Source organism: Acipenser ruthenus, chromosome 3 (genome assembly GCF_902713425.1).
Source record: "Acipenser ruthenus chromosome 3, fAciRut3.2 maternal haplotype, whole genome shotgun sequence".
Classification (NCBI taxonomy): domain Eukaryota; kingdom Metazoa; phylum Chordata; class Actinopteri; order Acipenseriformes; family Acipenseridae; genus Acipenser; species Acipenser ruthenus.
Genome location: NC_081191.1, coordinates 14021275 through 14038114, shown reverse-complemented (window position 1 = coordinate 14038114; position 16840 = coordinate 14021275). Strand labels below are relative to the sequence as shown.

Sequence of the window (16840 nt, the reverse complement as noted above, 5' to 3'; positions counted from 1 at the left end):
TCTGCCATCTATAACAAATATAATAATAATGTTTCATTTTTATTTTATTTTTTTGTTTGGTAGTTTCTTTGTTTACGTCAAAGTTATGCAGATGTTTTAAGTGAGGGAACTTTGCTGCCTTTCAAACTGACACATAACCAACAAGTACTGTAATGAAAACAAAAACACAGAATGATGTTTGTTGACTGCTTAATGGATTTTAAACTCCAATTTCCATGTAGCCAGATATATGTAAAAGTTAGCTCATCAAATGAATGGGACAAACATGTATTAAACAGACCAGGCATGTGAATACTTGCACTTGTTGACTTCCAAAGGTGTTCATAAGTGTTTACATACCTAAAACACCTTTAAAGTCTGACTGACACACATAAACACAAGGAAAGTGAACTTAACAGACAGAGGCAGCCCAGGTAAGCCACAGTGGTGTATGGATTTAGCCGGCAATGACAGCATGAATGAAAGCAATTCAATAAACCATGCACACACTTGATAAGAGCTTATACAACAACATGAGCCACAGCAACCACTGCACATGGTAAACAAACAAAACAGTAGCAATTGTTCTGTGTTTAAAAAGAAGAAAAAAAAGACAAGTACAGTACAAAGATGATGAAGAAGCTAAATCAAACAAATCACATCCCTATATCTAGGCCATTAAACTTTCTAAAAAGTAAATGCAACTGTTTTCACAAATTTACAATTTACAGGAATGTACAATATAAAATAAGTCATTGCTCTGCTATCTATTTATTCAAAAGTTTTATAAATATGTGATCAGCATTTGTCGGCTTTTAATGGCAATTTAAATCACCTGCATGGAAAATTACAGCCTACAGGTTAATATTAACATTTTGTTTAAATTATATCTGACTCACCCAGCCAATTTACCAAGTAAACTGTTTCAATCTGATTGGCTTGTTGGTCAGAATATTAATATAGGGCACACAATCTGAAATTAAAAGCTGCATAAAAGTCACTACTAAAGGTTAAAAATGCAACTCCTCATCCAAACACAGGAAATTAATCAAGTAATACAAATATTAAACAAAACAAAGTAAAGCTCTGTTCTTTTAAACTTTCATGACTATAAACTCACTTTAAATATCAAGAGAACCCCATTCACATGTAAGCATTTTGTTAAGTGTCCTATTCTAGGATAATTTCTGCATGTAGTATTTCACAGTAGACTCTGATTATCTAGCAGGTGCAGTATTTCCATGGACCCTCCCAGTGCTTGGTGGAGTTGATCTAGGCTATATGTATTTAATTAGCTTCAAATACTTTAATTGACCTCCATCCCAACTCCTGCACCCCCTTCCCACCACTGCTATGTTCTGCCGACCCCCTTTGCTGGCATTTGTTTCAAACCTTCACTCTCTGGTCAGGTGTTATTATCTTTTACACATCAAAACCAATATTAATCTTGATAATAATGAATGATATTTGACCAATCTTAAATGTTACATGGGCCAGGCTTCAAATTGAAGAAATCTGCTCATGACTAATCATTTAGAGAAAGACAAATCCCAAACAGATGGTCTTAAGAAGACAGATAAAAAAAACTAGGATGCGGCACTCAATTAAGAAATCTTGGCTTCCAATACAGCTCAAGCAATATCATGTTGTCAACTGTTAGATCCTAAGCAGTATAAAATCAGGGATTCCTTATTTACTTCCATGCACTACACCAAGGTACACAGTGGGCAGGACTGTGCATACGGTAGCATCTTCTCTAAGTTCTTTTCAATTAGGGAGTGCTGACGAAATAGCAAAGGAGAAGAAAAACTGATCTGGTATATACCTGATCAATGATTTAGTATTTGATCCTTCTATTGTAATCATAACTTCACTCAATACAAGTAGCGCTAAAAAATAATAATAATAACTATAAAATTATCCAAAAGTTTCAGTAAAAATTTGGAAAATACTTCAACCTGTAATACACTGTACCCCATAACCTCATTGACACAGAGAATTAAACTATATTGTACGTCTTGGTCTCCTTTTTTTTTTTTTTTTTTTTTAGCTTTGTAAAGCTTAAGGATTCACTGTTTTAATTTACTTACTGATTCTACTATGTACCTTCCTTATTCTGTTGATTACAATATGATAGATTGTGGATAGAGTTAAGTTATGTGATGGGCTGCCATAGTGCTACGTTAACTACCCACAAGACTGCACATGAGGGTTGTAACTTCACGCTGTTAGTGGCAAGTGAGTCACTTGTGTTGTTATGCGGAAAAGCCAATGGCAGTGTTTAGGGGAAGCATGCTTCATTTTAAAGGGGGGGGGGGGGGGGGCTTCAGAATATGGTGCACTCGAAGCCAAGAACATCCTTGCTACCCAGCACATGAACCCAGGACCTTGTATCTGAATACAAGACAGCAGGTCCAGCAATATTAGTATATGTGCTGGTACTGTTCTGGCTAAAACCAACACAAAAAAACAAAAAGAAAATATATACATATCTTAGGAAATACCTAATATTTGGTCCATCAGTGTTTTTATTCACATCTTCAACCCACTTAGCTATATTATATTCTCTTTTGAACCATGGGTTTAAATACCTGCAGAAAGCAAGGGTGAATACAGAGAAAGCAGAGGAAGAAGTTGTGGTAGTGGGGCTCTGCAAATAATGTTAGTTGCTATTCATTTTTGTAAATAATCTTAAGTGCTTTAAATGCAAATAGTTCATACTTGAAATATGTCGTGATTAAAAAAATTAGAATAATCAATAGGCAAATTCATAAGACAAAGATAGTGCGTCACGGTTTTTAATGCAGGAGGGATTCTTGAAGTACGGAACCAACATTCTCAGGATTTTAAGGACTTAAATTCTTCTCTGCTATCTTGTAACAATTGTAAGTCGCCCTGGATAAGGGCGTCTGCTAAAAAATAAATAATAATAATAATAATAATAATAATAATAATAATAATAACTGCATTAAGTCATTTCTGTGGTATTCCAGGATTACTTTTTGCTTTTCTAAATAAAACCAATGCTTTGGACTGCATGCCGTTTTTTGGTTTTTTTTTTAATCTATACCCCATCGTGTTTTTTTTTTTTTTGAAACACTGGGCCGTTCATCACCGGTCAAACCAAAAACTTTTAGCTGCTACATTAATTAGGGCAAAAGTTACAACACGCTTACACAGAACACCTACACAGAGACTGGTAATTAGAAATATGATTTGCATTCTGGTCCGAGGCTTATCTTTTCAAGCAATGCTAATGCATAAAATAATAATAAAAGTTTCCCAATGACAATGTTGTTAAAAAAAAAAATCTCACCATAAAAAATCTCTTATAAAAAGCATTGGACAAACTCTTGCGAAGAACAGAAATTAGCTCATTTTTTCGGTGGTCCATTTCAAATAACTTTTTAGCTGCATATCTTAGATACATGTGAAAATACAGGTACATTCATTGCATGTAGCTCCACGATGTTTACAGTACATGTTTTTTTACTGCAACATTCTAACATTGTGAGTATATAAGTATTACATTTATGAATGTATGTATTTTCAGTACCAATCAAATAATTGTATGCAAAGTACATGTAGTAAATATTAGAAAATTGTAGCTACTTGTAGTTAAAGTACCTGGATTTTGACATATACTGTACCCCGTATCTTCATTGTCACATAGAATTGCTATATATATGTTGTATGTATTGGTATTATTTTTTAAGCTTTACAGAGCTTAATTAATTCACTTAAGCAATAGTTTGATTTTAGACATAGTGTACAAGGAGGTAAAAATCCTGAATTCTAATAACATTTTAGAACATTTTTGAATTTGGAATGTTTACCTTCGATTTCCACTGTACTTAAAAACAAACCTTTGCTATTATGCACTTTTACTTTACTGACAAACACCTTCAAACATGTTCTGTTTACTTTCTTTTTCTTCTTGGATACTTGAATAAATCTGGACACCTTTACTCTCTCTTCTGCAGTGGCCTCCACAGTTGCTGAAGTGTATCACACATATCATACAGCAATCAATGGTGTATAATTACTGATAAATCTACCACTAAGGTTAAACCAAAAAAAACGTTTACCTTCAAACTGGCTTGTTAAAAAAACTTTTTTTCGACAGTTGATAAATAGAAGTTATTATGTGTAATACACGCACATTTGCCTTAGGTTGATTTAAAACACAATCTAATTTGGTCAGGCAGATGTAGACCTAAAATAATTAACTGGCATTCAGAAATACTTGCTCTTGGCTATTCAAAGCAAAACAATTTAGAATTCAAGTATTATACTTACTCAGTTGAGTTTGAGCGTTGCCTGAATTTTTTTCCTTTGAGTTTCTTTCGGTTGCCTCCTAGGTTTCCTAGAAATTGATATTGAAGTTAGTGAACACTATATTATATATATATTATCTTGGTCATTGCAGCTGTAAAATCATACTTCACAAATAAACACTGGCATCTCTGACATGTATTCTGTATTATAAATCAGATATCAGAAATCAACCAAATCACAGTGAAGTATTTGCCAAAACTTTAAGTATACCTTACCCTGTGTACAGATGTCATCCAGTGCATAGAACACCACACCTAATTCCAATGTTCAAAGAAAGTTAGGTTTTTTCAAAAATAAAAATATTTTTCGTTTTAAAGCTATTCCTGACTATGATCTTCATTTGTGAGATTCCTAATAATACGTTGCGTTTAGTGTCTCTCTTATTATATCAACTTTGCTTCGCCGTTCCTCTTGTCCAAACTGCACAAGACGACATCTCTTGTACAATAAGAGACACCCTAGCAGGACGTCTTGACTTATACTGCTGAATCTCTCTGGTGCGAGTCAGTGTCAGCATGGCAGCAGACCTGACAGACTTTGATAGAGGACTGATAGAAAGTGTCCAGCTGCCAACCATTACTTATGCTTACGTATTCTTCAAAGTGATGACACTGGGGCATTCTGCATACCAGACTGCTGCAGATACCCTCCCCCCAGGTGTTTCTATTTTTGTTTTGTAATAATACAATAAAAATAAAACAAATCACCTTGCCAGGAGTTACTTCGAGGGCGTCCGTTTTCACAGATGTCAGAGATGTTTTTGGAGTCTGGGATTCTTTCACTCCATGAATGAGACAATCCATTTGATCTACAGTAAAACAGAACGCTTCAGTCAGTTTTTTGGTGGGCATAATTAAATAATGTAGTTGACATCAAGACACATAAAACATTATCTACAAAGTATGTGTTGTTTTCCTCTACTCATCTTTGAAGATCATTCTGTGGATCCATGAATTTATTATACTTTTGTCATCAGATACATTCAAAATAATGTCACTTTTGTAATGATTAGCACAGTAATTTTCTTAATACAGTGCTAAACCTAAAAAACAACAGTATCTGTGTGTTTATAGCTGCTTTGGCTGATAGGGTTTTCAAGTTAAACAGATGAGCAGAGCTTTCAGATTTGACCTTTTTTGAGAATCGCTGAAGTTCAGAGCAAGTGAAAAATTCAGTTACTCGGGGCTCTATGCAAAATCCCATTTCAATCAACAGTCTTTTTTTTCTGGGTTAGCTAACCAATTGATTCCGAAGAACAACCTGTTTGTTTTCACATTACTTGCTTCTGAGCAAGCAAATCTAATCCCTGAATCTAATGCAACGCATCTGTTTTTGTTTTGCTTGTCCTAAAAACCAACAGAGTGACTACATTTTACTGCAGAAGACATACCAACATAGTCACATGACAGGACAGCGTAGGAAAGTAAAATGAAATTCTGTAATGACGTAATGACAAGCAAAGAAGCCAGGCAAGCTCAATGGTAAGAATACACATACATTAATGCTTCTGTACACAAAAACAAGTTTGCCAGTGTACTCCTTTTCAGCTGTCATGTCTATTACAATCCATTCATTCAATCCATTTAATGTTGGCTTTATATATATGTGTGTGTGTGTGTATATATATATATATATATATATATATATATATATATATATATATATATATATATATATATATATATATATATACACACATACACACACACTAAGTTATTGTAATACAGTACAGTTATAAACATAAAACTTACAATAAGACTGACAACCATTTGCTTCCATGAAGGCTCGTAGTGTGCTGAGCCTCAACTTTTACAGATTCGCTTTGACATTTTCTGTTGTCTTTCTTGCCGGCTTTTCCTTTTGTGATGCCGTTGCTATGCACTCTACAACGTTGCTATTTCTGAAACACTCAAACATTCTTTTTTTTTCTTCTTTTTTTTTTTTTTTAAACACTCGAACGTTCTTTGCATTATGCAGTTATCCGAATTAAAATGCAATGTACAATGGACTTTGGGACCATGCAGCTTTATGCAATTAAGTGAATTATGCATTTAGCCGATACGCATTTAACCGTATCATACAATCACAGAAAATGATGCACTAAAAAACGAGACCATCTGCATGCTATGCAATTAAGCGATTTATGCAATTATCCACTATGCAAATAAGTTGAGTCGACTGTATATATTTATTAAGTACGTCAAAATATAATGGTAGACAGTCCACTTCTCCATTAGTAAGGTCACCATATGGCTCAGTGTTCAGCGGGACAGTTCAGGCTTTTCAACTCACAACCCAATGCATTCTGGTAGTCCTGCTTCTCTTAAAAGAAAGACTGGTACTTGAGACAGGTAAAACGTACCAGAATGCACTGGCCCAAACTGTCCCACTGAACACGGAGCCATATGGTCACCTTATCCATTAGTCTTTTTTAAAGTATTAATAAAATGAGGGTGCCACATATCAGTCCCCTCTTAAATCTATTCTGAACTTAACAGACTTATTACTGAAGTTATCTAACCCATAATTAGTCTGACCTGTAAGTCTTTGATTAATTTCCCACTTGAAAAGGTCCTGCCAACCAAAAATTGACAACTGTAACCACAACTGAACTCAGCCAGGTGTCGGCATAATGGCTCATGCTGTATCATTTTTGTAACACATTTTAACAATACAGTTAGCAAAAAAGGCCGGAAGTAGGACAATTGAGCTCTTCGCAATTGAATTCTAGCACAGTATAATTCCAAAAGGATCAAATACAAAATGTGGATTATTTTTCTAAACTGTCACTTATCCACTGACGGCAAAAAATTGGATTATTAATAAAAATATGTTTTGATAAGAGAAGCATTTGTATATTTTATTGTGAAATGTTTAGGTGTCCCTCAGGCATTTCAATGTTTACATACTGGTTGCCTGACTGGTTAGCTCTGGCTGCCAAGCAACATAATTTCTTAGAATTCCTTTCAGCATATCATTTAAAGATGGATGCGCTTCAAGCTTGTTTTCCTTTTCTGGTTTCTTAGATAAAGCTGTGCTCTGGGCTTAGAAGCTCACCCTTACCCCCACCCGTAGCTTCCTGCACAAGACTTTCCTGAGCAACATTCAATGATGTGGGAGTATAGCCTTGCTGGAAACCCAAGTTACATTAATTTTATATATATATATATATATATATATATATATATATATATATATATAAATAATCAGAAACATCATTTACTTAAAATAATGTGTAATATATAAGATTACAAAATAGTGCATTTGGAGTTTGTGTTTAAAACTTAACCCAAATGTGCTACCTTGAATAGCTTGACATATATTATAATTTAAACATAAAACATTAATGTAAATATTGTTAATATAGCCCGTGGTGGCTAATCAATAAACGGCTTTAAATGTGACTTTGGGAGATGTTCTAAATGCAATATTTTAACGTGTTTGGACTGAGAGACTCACCTGCCCCTGTGATGTCAACACCGAAGAAATCTGTAGTCAATACATTGTCACAATCTTTTGCTAAATACTATTGTACTTCTAAAAATACTTAACTTCTCCAGCCACATTATGATGCAGTCAATAAAATGTGATTTGGTATTTCATTAGGAACTATCACTGTTTTTCAAAGCTTTGTCTCAGTACCAAATAACATACTTTCTTTGCAAATGTGCATGGCAAACTCAAAGTCCAGATCATGCTGTTAAAAAACACATATTGCATTAGTGATAAACATTCCTTTTTCTTGGTGTGAGGGTGTTTTTTAAATGTGTCAGATTTGCTCAATAAAGGCTTTAAGTATTAAAAATGATCCCACTATTTGTTATTCTGAAGAGCTAGTTGATGAATAATAAATAACTATGCACTATCAAACCTTAATTCTTAGACACACTAAGTACTTGACTTGGTCTTACAAGTACCAGGATTCTAACCCAAAGAGCAAGAAAGAGGGATGCTTTTATTTTCAACTCACAAAACAAAACAAAAGGGAATAAATGCTCAAACCTGAGGCCAAACAATGAAATGTTCTGACTAATGGAGGGGATGGAACGAGTGAAGGAACAGGTATATATCTGAAAATGCGACAGATAAGCAGACCTCTTCTTAGAACTAGATGCAGAGTTTGTGCTGACTCCAGGAGGCATGTCACTATAGAAGGAGTCGGCATCCCCAGGCTTTTTAACATAGTCGCCCGGTGGCATTTGTCTACAAACAAGTGAAAGGAAAGGACAGGAGAAGAGACACAGATCAAGACAGAGAAGCTGGCGACAGACAGTTACCCTCCTTGAAGAGAAGGCATTTTAGTTCTTCTCCCCTTAGCTATGTTAAAGCTTCATTTCATGTGGAAAAGAATACAAGCCCTTTAATCAGAACTGCTTTGGGGATCTGAAGTACAGCAGTTTGTACAGAGAGTTTTTTTTTTTTTTTACTTTGAAAATCAATCACCATTCATTGTAAACATTTGAAAGAACCAGACTGATTTTACTCCACACTTGCATGTAAATAGATCCCACCAAAATGTCACCTGATAAAGAACATGTCTTTCAAGTGGATTTCAAGAGTGCAGTTTGGATAAATGGGGTGAAACTCTTAATTTGTAGTATAGGTATTAGTTTTGGTGTTCATATATGAATATGTTTTTTTTTTTTTACATTTCATATTGATAAGGGGGAAAGGGTTGACAGAAAATCCAAAAACAGTTTAGCAAACAAAGAAAAACCATGTTACATACACTAAGGCCATTTGTAAATTATTACATTCATATGTCATTTTGTATAACAGTCAGAACAAAATTCTTTTAAATTGATGTGAGAAAATAGATGGAATAATACAACTGATCTGGAATAAAAGCCAGAAGGAATTTTCTTCTTTTGACAGTACCTGGGAAGCAGTGGAATACGCAGGTAAATTTACTCACTTTTAATTTGGGCAATATAGCGTTTACCCACTCGGTATACAGTTTACCCATTTCTACTCTCCTGTAATATGCAAATCCTGGGTTAAAGACAAAGTATTTTAGCAGTGAGCATCTGTGATGTGTTGCTGCGTGCAACACTGACAACGTAGAGCTTTGTCAGAACTGCAGCGGGACCAGGGGGCGTGGCCATGGGATTGCGTGCTGTGTTTGTGTGTGAGTGTTCTCTGGTTGTTTAAGTTCTGTTAATGTTCTGTTTAAGGCTGTTAATTAATTGCAGTTAACTTCGGCGATAAAGCGTTCATTTTTTTTTTTAGATACATTTTTTGAATACGCGTTAATCGCCGTCTGTCTTGACCCTTCTCAGCATACCGTAATTCATTCCCGTAATTAATTCACTGCGGCACTATTTAATATACTTGACTGCATGCAACGCATTAAAACTATTACTTCTATCTGTTGTTCCAGTATAACAGAATGCACCCAGTATGCTGTACCACCTGCATGCTGTAAACACGCCTCCATATCTCAAAATGCACATTCTAGCAGTTATTTTGCTACAGGCAGCAACAGCAGAACAAATGTCTACGTTGAGAGTGACATTCCTGTATAAACTTTTAGTTTGTGAGGATTCTTGTCTGCCATCATGTGATTATTTATTTATTTATTTATTTATTTATTCGTACGTGGCAAGACTTACTGGGCTACTTTCAGTGGGACACCCTGTACTACCAATGCTGTTGCAAAGCGGATAGCTACCGACTTTTAACTTTATTTCAAAACCACATTTATTTTAAGTTTTTATTTTAATTTGAAATGCAGTGAGGTGAGTAATAAACTGGCTCCACTGTGATTTAGCAGTTGGTTTAAACGATTTAACAGCAAAAGAGGGGGCATCAAAATGAATCCAGAAATAAGAAAACAAGATTTATATGATGGACTGCTTTTTGGATGATAATATAATGTTATTAATAATAATTTCAGTAATAAAACACATTTGGATGAGATGGATGCAGTAATTGTATCAATTAAATAAACGAGATTAACTGAGATTAAAAACATGCAATCCCAAGATTAATCGCGATTATTTATTTTTATTATTGATGACAGCCCTAGTTCTGTTGTCAGGCACACTGGACCTGCAGGGCGGCGCTAGTAGCCTTCATCGTTGGTTTATTGCTTTTTTTGGGCTTCTTTAGTTTTTGCTATTTACAAAACCCAAATCATTCTTAAAACTGTGTTGTCACTGTCCCTGTGAAACGGAGTGGCAGAAATTATTTTAATGGCTTTCATTTATGCCCCTGATGTCCTCTAAACCCAATTAAAAAAACACAAACAATGGTCAACCTAACTTCCTACCATGCCACTGCTTGGCCTGGAGAACCAAACAGGGTTAGGGTTAGGGTTAGGGTTAGGGTTAATGGTTAAGGGTTAGGGTTAGGGTTAAGGTTACCAAATAGGAGTTTACCCACTTTTTTATTTACCAGTACACCACTGCGGGAAAGATACCTTGTTTACCCTTAACCATCAGTAAAACCGACGATTTTAAATCAAAAAATAAAAAGGGAGCTACTGCATACAAAATGTCAACTCATGTGTCTGTTTTTCCTAAGCGTTAAGTATAGCACATATTGCTCCGTTGTTGAAATAATTAAAAACAAAAAATCCTTTGTACGTACCTTCGTTTGCGATAGTTTCTTTCCAAGTTGGAGAACAGAAAAAAATAAGAATCAGTTACCAATGTAAAGACTTTTGAGAGGCTCCTGCATTAATAAAACAGTGTTAGTGCCATGGCAACAGTTTAGTCACATGAGCATGATTTCTAACTAAACAGTTACTAACCGGTCGTTGAGTCCTGAAAACTATGGTTATACAAAAATATCTTGCTCAAAAGTAAGAAACTATGGGTCCTGTTCACAAAACATTAAGGGCTGTTTTAGGAAATGTTTTGCAGTTCACAAAACTCTTTCCATGGGTTAGAAGCACTGTGTGGCAGACTAGGGGGAGGAGGAGAGGTAAATGTAGTCCAGGAGTGGCTAAAGGACTACATTCCCCAGAATGCCACGGGAGGGAGCCAGGATGAGATTCACCTGGCTCAAATAGTTAACTAATATCACCTGCCTGTAATTTGCAGGCAGGCATTTAACAAGGACAAAATGTTTGTTTAGGGCAGTCTGCAGTCAGTGTGAAGGAAAGAAGCTGCCGGTCACAAAAAGGTACGATGTGAAATCTTTTGTGTGTTGTGGAAAATAGTGTTTAACTGATAAACGGCTTAGCAGTCCGATTGTAGTTAGAAACTGGAACAAAAGTATAGTGTAGCATTCTACGTGGGAGTTAGGTTTTGTTTTGTTTATTTTTGTTTGTGTAAATAAAAGTGCATGCAAGTGCTAAAGAGCAATTCTGGTGTCTGGGTCTGTGTTTCAAAAGGAAACACAGCAAAATGAACCTCAGCCGTAACGCTGTGTTACACACTGTTTGATGTAAGAGAATATTTAGAAACGTCCTGTTCACGTTAAACAAATGCAGTGAAACTTGTGTTACATGAATGATACAGAAGTTCACATCAATGTTGGAACAGCAGGTGCACAACCCCATTTCCCACACTTTTTTATTGAATGTTCCAAAACAATTCTAATGCACTGATTTCTAGGAAGGTTTCGTGGTTGCCCAAGACAAATACTTGAATGTATTATTAGTTAAATTCCCTAAGAAAGGAGAGCTGATGTGGTACCTTTTGAACTTTAATAAATATTTCAGAACACTTTTTATATAATAAAAGCTAACAGAATAAATATAATTGGATGTATATCTAATTGTACTGGCTAGATGTTAACACTTGATTAGAATTTACTAACTATACAGCACATTACAGAAAGTTAATAGTAAAGTCCAATTAATAAATTATAGCATTAAAAGGACACAATGTCATTGATACAGGTCTCGATATTATTATTATTATTATTATTATTATTTAACAGACGCCTTTATCCAAGGCGACTTCCAGAGACTAGGGTGTGTGAACTATGCATCAGCTGCAGAGTCACTTACATCAACGTCTCACCCGAAAGACGGAGCATAAGGAGGTTAAGTTACTTGCTTACTTGATCATCTGTAATTGACAAACCCAGGACTGGAAAACCCAAAAAGCTGTCTAACAAGGATGAGCAATACTTGAAGATAATATCCTTAAGGAATAGAAAGAAGACAAGCATTGAATTGACAACAGAACTGTCAGAAAGCACAGGTGTCGCTGTCCATCAAATCAACAGTATAAAAGTCACTCTTGAAATCAGGACTTAAAAGATGTGTTGCAGTAAGAATACTTCTGTTAAGAAAGGGGAACAAGACTAAAAGGCTAAAATATGCACAAGAACACAGAAATTGGACTATGGAACAATGGTCAAAGGTGCTTTGGACTGTTGATGGATGGACGACGACGACACCTGTGCTTTCTGACAGTTCTGTTGTCAATTCAATGCTTGTCTTCTTTCTATTACTTAAGGATATTATCTTCAAGTATTGCTCATCCTTGTTAGACAGCTTTTTGGGTTTTCCAGTCCTGGGTTTGTCAATTACAGATGATCAAGTAAGCAAGTGACTTAACCTCCTTATGCTCCGTCTTTCGGGTGAGACGTTGATGTAAGTGACTCTGCAGCTGATGCATAGTTCACACACATAGTTCACACACCCTTCCAGTCCTGGGTTTGTCAATTACAGATGATGTTTCTCTGTACTTGTTGATTATGCTTCGGATACCACACCTTGAAAATCGAGTGATGCGAGCTATTTCACTCAATGTTTTTCCTTCTTTATGCAAGTCAAGGTTGTTATAATTGTAGAAAACACTAGTGGAGGCTTTGAGTAAATTGTTGATACTCATAATGCATCAGAGTAAAAAATTCCAACATGTCTAAGACTCTTGCACAGCAGTGTATATATTGTATTTTCACTGGTTTTCGGGACGTTCTTAGCATTGGGGGAATAATACGCTTTCCTGGTGAATAAAATGAAAAAGTATGCTTTAGTATTTTCCTTTAAATGACGGGTCAGGCTGTTACATAGCTGAACTTACAGTCTTTTATACTTACTTATAACCCCATGCTGTGATTCCTAAAATGAGAGCCAGCACCAGGATGGTACCTGCAATGGCACCTATGATGATATTTGTGCTACCGATACCTGTGAGGAAAGGGGAAAAAAATCCAGGATTTATTTGAATGAAATGCTTTGACTGGACACACATTCTAGTAAAACGCTATCTCAGCCCCCCCTCATAATAGGTGATTATGGTGGCTCAAATGCAGTTAAGCCCCCCCCAAAATACATCAACACACAAAAGTGCTTTACTGTCAATCTCTCTCTCTATCTATCTATATACTTTTTGGGTATCCTTCTTTTAGGAATGTGCAGAAAATTTTGAAATTGTCCTTTAAGATCGTGCAGCAGTTACATAATTTAACCACCTGCTGGCACTGCATGCTCTGGAAAACTCAGAACATATACTGTACAAATCAATGAAAACAGAGTAAAAAAAATCAATCACTATCAGACATAATATTCAGTTTGAAAGCATAAATAGGTTCTATGTTTTTTAATTTCAAACAGGTTTGTCCACTGAATGTAATCCTGACAAACCAACAAATACTCAACATAAAAAACTGTGTGCAATTGGTATACGTCACAATGATCAAGGGGACGAGAAAATCACATTTTTGTTATTTTTAAAATAAATAATGGCACATAGAGCATTTTGCATTAGAATAGAAAATAAAAGAATCTTAAATCGTAACATAAGACATGGACGTTACAGACAATACAGCACAATAAGCTCACAACAAACAAGAACTTAAATCTAACCTCACTTTTATACCACTCAAGAATTCCAACAAAGACATGCCCCTGTTAACAAAAAATGTATGTGAAAACAGTTAACGTAAAGCAAACAAAAAAAGTGATACTTAATCTCTTAAAAGAATTCATTGGCAGACACAATGATAATACAAATGGGAACTGAAAAATGGCTTTTCTTCAAACTATGATATTGGTTGTATATATGTTACGGACCGTTGCCGAAATCGGGCAGTTGCTGTAATGCCCGGGCAGTTGGCGAAGTGCCGAATTAGCTTCGAATTTTATGTCATTTTGGCATCTGCCCACAGCCACCTGGGCGAAGAAAGATTTTTAACAGATACAGTAAAATACAAATAGAGAGTGAATTACCTTTGTTGCCTTTAAGCACAAAAGCCCACCGCCACCAAGCCACCCATTGCAATGTTTATTTAAATAACTTAAATACTTTCTGATAACGCTATGGCAACAGAACTAAACAAAATATCAACGCACAGTTTATTTTCATCCTGGGTTAGATATAGAGGTTAGAGTAAGTGGGGGGTTGGGAAATGAGTCCAGAATAAAATGCAACAATGTTTTATTTTATTCTTATTGCAGTAATACAATACAAATTTATGAGATCATTCAATATCATCAAGAGACTAATAATCAACATGTAAAAGCCACCCAGTTAAATATAGTTACCTGAAACTCAGGAAGAACGCAGTGCCAAAACTCATTTATCATAGCAATATTAATCATTAATCAACAGCATAAAGTTTGTATTTCTTATTTATAAATATGAACGACAATTTGACTCCTAAGAAAACTAAACTTTTTATAAGAAAATGTTTTCTTTCTGTAGAAAATATTTTTTTACACATTCAAATAATATTATTTCATGTCTAACATCAGTTGAAATCAGATCTCAGACAATTAGACATTTGCCTCAGCATTTCATTAAAATAAATAAATAAAAATAAATATAAACAATTCAGTCAGTCTAATGATTAAATAAACTTATTCAACTACTATTGAGAACTGCAGTAGATACCCAGAAATGACATAAAATTCGAAGCTAATTAGGCATCTGCCCACTGCAGCTGGGCACTTCGCCAACTGCCCGGGTATTACGGCAACTGCCCGATTTTGGCAACGGTCCATAACATAGTAACATACAACTGAATTGCTTAGTATAAATCAGAATACCAGTCCCTCTTATTCTTTCTACACTCACAGATAAAAACCAAAACAAATTAAACAATACTGTGGCAAGGCAGTAGGTGAGTGTTTCACTCTGTGTGCTGTAGTTTGTGTTGGTCAAGGAGAATGCCCAGCCTGACATTGGTGTTGAACATTATTATTTTTGCCCTTGTGCTTGTTTCTTTTATTCCTGTGTTTTGTTCTTTGTTTATTAAACATTTGCAACACTGCTTAAAAGGCATCTTTTCTTGTCTCATTCCTGATGCTATCCTGCTACTTTTGGTGGCAGCAGTGGGATAGCACCCCCCTGGAGACTCTGAGAAGGACTGCAGTTAAAAAAAAGGACAGTGGAGTGGGAGCAGGAGCAGGAGCAGAGGCGTCTGCAAGCTGAAGGGGCTGTCGTTTGCGGGGCTTGCCTGGAGTTTGGGCATCACAAAGAGGAGTGCCCATATGAAGACCTCCACTTTATGTTGGTGTTCGCAGGGGATGAGGTGGAGTCCCCGGATGAGTGGCTCTGCCTTAAAAGCGCAAGACCAGCTGCCTACCCGAAAGCCAGAGATGGGCCCCTCTGTCTCTCAAGCCACCTGGAGCGGTGGTTTGGACGCCTCCTTGTAGGCCTGGAGGACTAAGGTTCGGCCATCCTATGGTGTGCTGCCCCCTTCAGGGTGAAGAGGAGTTGCCACCTTCCCAAAAGAAGGGGATGAGCGGTCGTTCCCAGAGGGGAGCAAAGGAGGTGCTACCTGCCTCAGTGCCAGAGAGGGTGCTGCCTGCCTGAGTGCCAGAGAGGGAGGTGCTGCCTGCACAAGTGCCAGAGGGAGGAGCCACTGCCGTCTCCAGAGCCAAAGGGGGAGGGGAGGAGATGAGTCGCCACCAGCACCCAAGAAGGGGGAGCCATCTCCAGCGCCCAAAAAGGGGGAGCTGTGTCCAGTCTCCAGCGCCCCAGGGAGAGGCCCTGTGGTCTCCAGCACCACAAGGAGAGGCCCACTATCTCCAGCACCATAGGGAGAGACCCCTGAAGACAGTACCTGAAGCAGAGCCGCTACCCTCTGTGAGGGAAGTGCAACGGTCATTCCACCCTCAGCAGCCGCTACATATGCTGCAAAGGGGAGCACAGCAGAAGCCTGCACGTCTGGAGAGCCCCGTTCTGCGACCTGCGCTGCCTCTGCCGGAGTGCCCCGTGCTGTCGCTGCTAGAGTGCCCCATGCCGTCACTGTCACAGCCCTGCTCCATGGCCTGCTCTATTGCTGCCGGGCTACCCCATGCTGTGGCCTGCGCTGCCGCTGCTGGTGTGCCCTGTGCCATGACTCACATTGCCGCTGCCGGAGTACTCTGTGCCGTGAAACCCGGTGTACGCAGCGTTGCCGCTGCCACCTGCCGGAGTGCCCAGCGCCACTACCAGCGTTGAGGCTACCCTCTGTAGATGAGCCCCAAGAGGGGGAAAGTCACTTGGGCTTAGAGGGTAGAAAGGGGGTTAAATGGGCACTCCCGCACAGAAGCTCACGGGTCACCAAGGGGTTAAATGGGCACCCCTGACAGAAGGACCACCATGGCCAAAGGTGGAGGAAAGTGCTGCTGCTG

At 37.3% G+C, this 16840-nt stretch overlaps 1 protein-coding gene across 8 annotated transcripts in view; it reads right to left on the bottom strand.

The window, feature by feature from the left end:
• Positions 1–16840, bottom strand: part of LOC117435478 (disintegrin and metalloproteinase domain-containing protein 22-like) — a 113416-nt gene that overhangs the window by 8280 nt on the left and 88296 nt on the right. For 2 of the 8 annotated variants that reach the window (XM_059012578.1, XM_059012577.1), the window contains exons 25-29: positions 13318–13408; positions 10909–10926; positions 8320–8520; positions 5025–5125; positions 4279–4345 (exon numbers count right to left, since the gene is read on the bottom strand). In XM_059012578.1, the coding sequence (XP_058868561.1) occupies positions 4279–4345; positions 5025–5125; positions 8320–8520; positions 10909–10926; positions 13318–13408 (478 nt within the window). Of the gene's footprint in view, positions 1–2483; positions 2571–4274; positions 4346–5024; positions 5126–8319; positions 8521–10908; positions 10927–12910; positions 13224–13317; positions 13409–16840 lie in introns of those variants that run through there. The other 6 variants (XM_059012583.1, XM_034058667.3, XM_059012579.1 and 3 more) reach the window with 6 other exon arrangements.